A 3,899-nucleotide genomic window follows, 5' to 3' on the forward strand; every position below is an offset into this window, starting at 1 on the left:
CACCTTTAACCCTTACAGACCTGTCCACCTTAACCCTTACAGACCTGTCCACCTTTAACCCTTACAGACCAGTCCACCTTTAACCCTTATAGACCAGTCCACCTTTAACCCCAGTCCACCTTTAACCCTTACAGACCTGTCCACCTTTAACCCCAGTCCACCTTTAACCCTTACAGACCTGTCCACCTTTAACCCCAGTCCACCTTTAACCCTTACAGACCTGTCCACCTTTAACCCTTACAGACCTGTCCACCTTTAACCCTTATAGACCAGTCCACCTTTAACCCCAGTCCACCTTTAACCCTTACAGACCAGTCCACCTTTAACCCTTACAGACCAGTCCACCTTTAACCCTTATAGACCTGTCCACCTTTAACCCTTACAGACCTGTCCACCTTTAACCCTTACAGACCTGTCCACCTTTAACCCTTACAGACCAGTCCACCTTTAACCCTTATAGACCAGTCCACCTTTAACCCCAGTCCACCTTTAACCCTTACAGACCTGTCCACCTTTAACCCTTATAGACCAGTCCACCTTTAACCCCAGTCCACCTTTAACCCTTACAGACCTGTCCACCTTTAACCCTTACAGACCAGTCCACCTTTAACCCCAGTCCACCTTTAACCCTTACAGACCTGTCCACCTTTAACCCTTATAGACCAGTCCACCTTAACCCCAGTCCACCTTTAACCCTTACAGACCTGTCCACCTTTAACCCTTACAGACCAGTCCACCTTTAACCCCAGTCCACCTTTAACCCTTACAGACCTGTCCACCTTTAACCCTTACAGACCTGTCCACCTTTAACCCTTACAGACCAGTCCACCTTTAACCCTTATAGACCAGTCCACCTTTAACCCCAGTCCACCTTTAACCCTTACAGACCTGTCCACCTTTAACCCTTACAGACCAGTCCACCTTTAACCCCAGTCCACCTTTAACCCTTACAGACCTGTCCACCTTTAACCCTTACAGACCAGTCCACCTTTAACCCTTACAGACCTGTCCACCTTTAACCCTTACAGACCAGTCCACCTTTAACCCTTACAGACCTGTCCACCTTTAACCCCAGTCCACCTTTAACCCTTACAGACCTGTCCACCTTTAACCCTTACAGACCAGTCCACCTTTAACCCTTACAGACCTGTCCACCTTTAACCCTTACAGACCAGTCCACCTTTAACCCTTACAGACCTGTCCACCTTTAACCCTTACAGACCAGTCCACCTTTAACCCTTACAGACCTGTCCACCTTTAACCCTTACAGACCAGTCCACCTTTAACCCTTATAGACCAGTCCACCTTTAACCCCAGTCCACCTTTAACCCTTACAGACCTGTCCACCTTTAACCCCAGTCCACCTTTAACCCTTACAGACCTGTCCACCTTTAACCCCAGTCCACCTTTAACCCTTACAGACCTGTCCACCTTTAACCCTTACAGACCAGTCCACCTTTAACCCCTGTCCACCTTTAACCCTTACAGACCAGTCCACCTTTAACCCTTACAGACCTGTCCACCTTTAACCCTTACAGACCAGTCCACCTTTAACCCTTATAGACCAGTCCACCTTTAACCCCAGTCCACCTTTAACCCTTACAGACCTGTCCACCTTTAACCCCAGTCCACCTTTAACCCTTACAGACCTGTCCACCTTTAACCCCAGTCCACCTTTAACCCTTACAGACCTGTCCACCTTTAACCCTTACAGACCTGTCCACCTTTAACCCTTACAGACCAGTCCACCTTTAACCCTTATAGACCAGTCCACCTTTAACCCCAGTCCACCTTTAACCCTTACAGACCTGTCCACCTTTAACCCTTACAGACCTGTCCACCTTTAACCCTTACAGACATGTCCACCTTTAACCCTTATAGACCAGTCCACCTTTAACCCCAGTCCACCTTTAACCCTTACAGACCTGTCCACCTTTAACCCTTACAGACCAGTCCACCTTTAACCCTTATAGACCTGTCCACCTTTAACCCTTATAGACCAGTCCACCTTTAACCCCAGTCCACCTTTAACCCTTACAGACCTGTCCACCTTTAACCCTTACAGACCTGTCCACCTTTAACCCTTACAGACATGTCCATTTTTAACCCTTATAGACCAGTCCACCTTTAACCCCAGTCCACCTTTAACCCTTACAGACCTGTCCACCTTTAACCCTTACAGACCAGTCCACCTTTAACCCTTATAGACCTGTCCACCTTTAACCCTTACAGACCTGTCCACCTTTAACCCTTACAGACCAGTCCACCTTTAACCCTTGTAGACCAGTCCACCTTTAACCCCAGTCCACCTTTAACCCTTACAGACCTGTCCACCTTTAACCTTACAGACCAGTCCACCTTTAACCCCAGTCCACCTTTAACCCTTACAGACCTGTCCACCTTTAACCCTTATAGACCAGTCCACCTTTAACCCTTACAGACCAGTCCACCTTTAACCCTTATAGACCAGTCCACCTTTAACCCCAGTCCACCTTTAACCCTTACAGACCTGTCCACCTTTAACCCTTACAGACCAGTCCACCTTTAACCCCAGTCCACCTTTAACCCTTACAGACCTGTCCACCTTTAACCCTTACAGACCAGTCCACCTTTAACCCTTACAGACCTGTCCACCTTTAACCCTTACAGACCCAAACGTCCTTCTTTCTACTGTGGACATGTGTGTCCTCTGTCCATTCCCTTTGACAGCTGACTCTTGGTGCACTTGTTTTGTTTCATTATGTCATCAGTCAGATCAATAACTCATTCTGTTCCATCGGCTTCACGCCTTGGGTCAGTTCAGATGCTCATTGGTCGTTCAAATGTCAATCAATAAGAGTGTTTGACAGAAGTCCACATGTAGTCACGTTCTGTGTCCACATGCTGGTGTTTGTCCAGGTCTGTGTGGAACTGCACTGTTCCCTCTGGCACTGGGAAAGACATGGAGCTTGGAAACCGGGGGGGGGGGGGGGGGCTCATGAGGACCCATGACACCTATTCTTCACTAACGCTAGTTCAACAACATCCTGCCCAACAGTTTCTGACATCACCAATAATAAAAGTCTAATTAAAATCAGCAGTTACAAGGAGGACAATTAATACTGAACAAACAACAACTGAAACTACGAATGATGAAAGAGCTGCAGCATCTGAAACTGACCACAGTGAACATCTGACACACAAACAGAACCACAGTGCTGCAGTTTCACAACCACAGTTTGGATTGGCTCTGTCAACTCAACACAGATTTATATTAGGAAGTTTTTATTGTTTTTTTTTTGTTTGTTTTTTTATCAGTTACTAGAAAGTAAAGGTGACCCCAAACACTGCACTAGTCTAAGTCATGCAAAGATGCTAATCACAATTAGCATTTCAATTTAACCACTGCTTCCTTGTTAATTTCTACCAGCTTTGCAATCAATCAATTAATCAATCAATCAACAAAATTTTATTTATATAGCGCCAAATCATAACCAAAGTTATCTCATGACACTTGACATCAGGGGTGTCAAATTCAATTTCTTCCGTGGGCCAAATTCAGCCCAATTTTATCTGCAGTGGGCTGGACCAGTAAAAAATTAGCATCATAGCCAATAAATAATCACAACTCCAAATTGTTTTAGTGCAAAAAATAACATTCAATTATGCCAATATTTACATTTACAAACTATCCAAACAAAAAGGATGTGAATAACCTGAGAAAAAAAAAGAAATTTAAGAAATATAGGTAAAATTTTATCCATATTCTGCCTCGACTTTTCATTTTTTAGACATATGCATTACACATCAGATCTACAAAGGCACAAAACATTTAGGAACAGGCAGAAAATTGTTAAAATTGCACTTAATTTTCTTTAGACATTTCAGGTTGTTCATATTTGTTCAAATTATTCACATTT

At 44.6% G+C, this 3,899-nt stretch overlaps 1 protein-coding gene across 1 annotated transcript in view; it reads right to left on the reverse strand.

Annotated features, from left to right (window-relative positions):
* Positions 1–3,779: 3,779 nt before the first annotated feature.
* The window catches only part of LOC115416160 (anion exchange protein 3-like), a 21,593-nt gene continuing 21,473 nt past the window's right edge, over positions 3,780–3,899 (reverse strand). The window contains exon 5 of the mRNA XM_030129881.1: positions 3,780–3,792. Coding sequence (XP_029985741.1) covers positions 3,780–3,792 — 13 coding nt within the window. The remainder of the gene's footprint in view (positions 3,793–3,899) is intronic.

This window comes from Sphaeramia orbicularis, unplaced genomic scaffold (assembly GCF_902148855.1).
Source record: "Sphaeramia orbicularis unplaced genomic scaffold, fSphaOr1.1, whole genome shotgun sequence".
NCBI lineage: Eukaryota > Metazoa > Chordata > Actinopteri > Kurtiformes > Apogonidae > Sphaeramia > Sphaeramia orbicularis.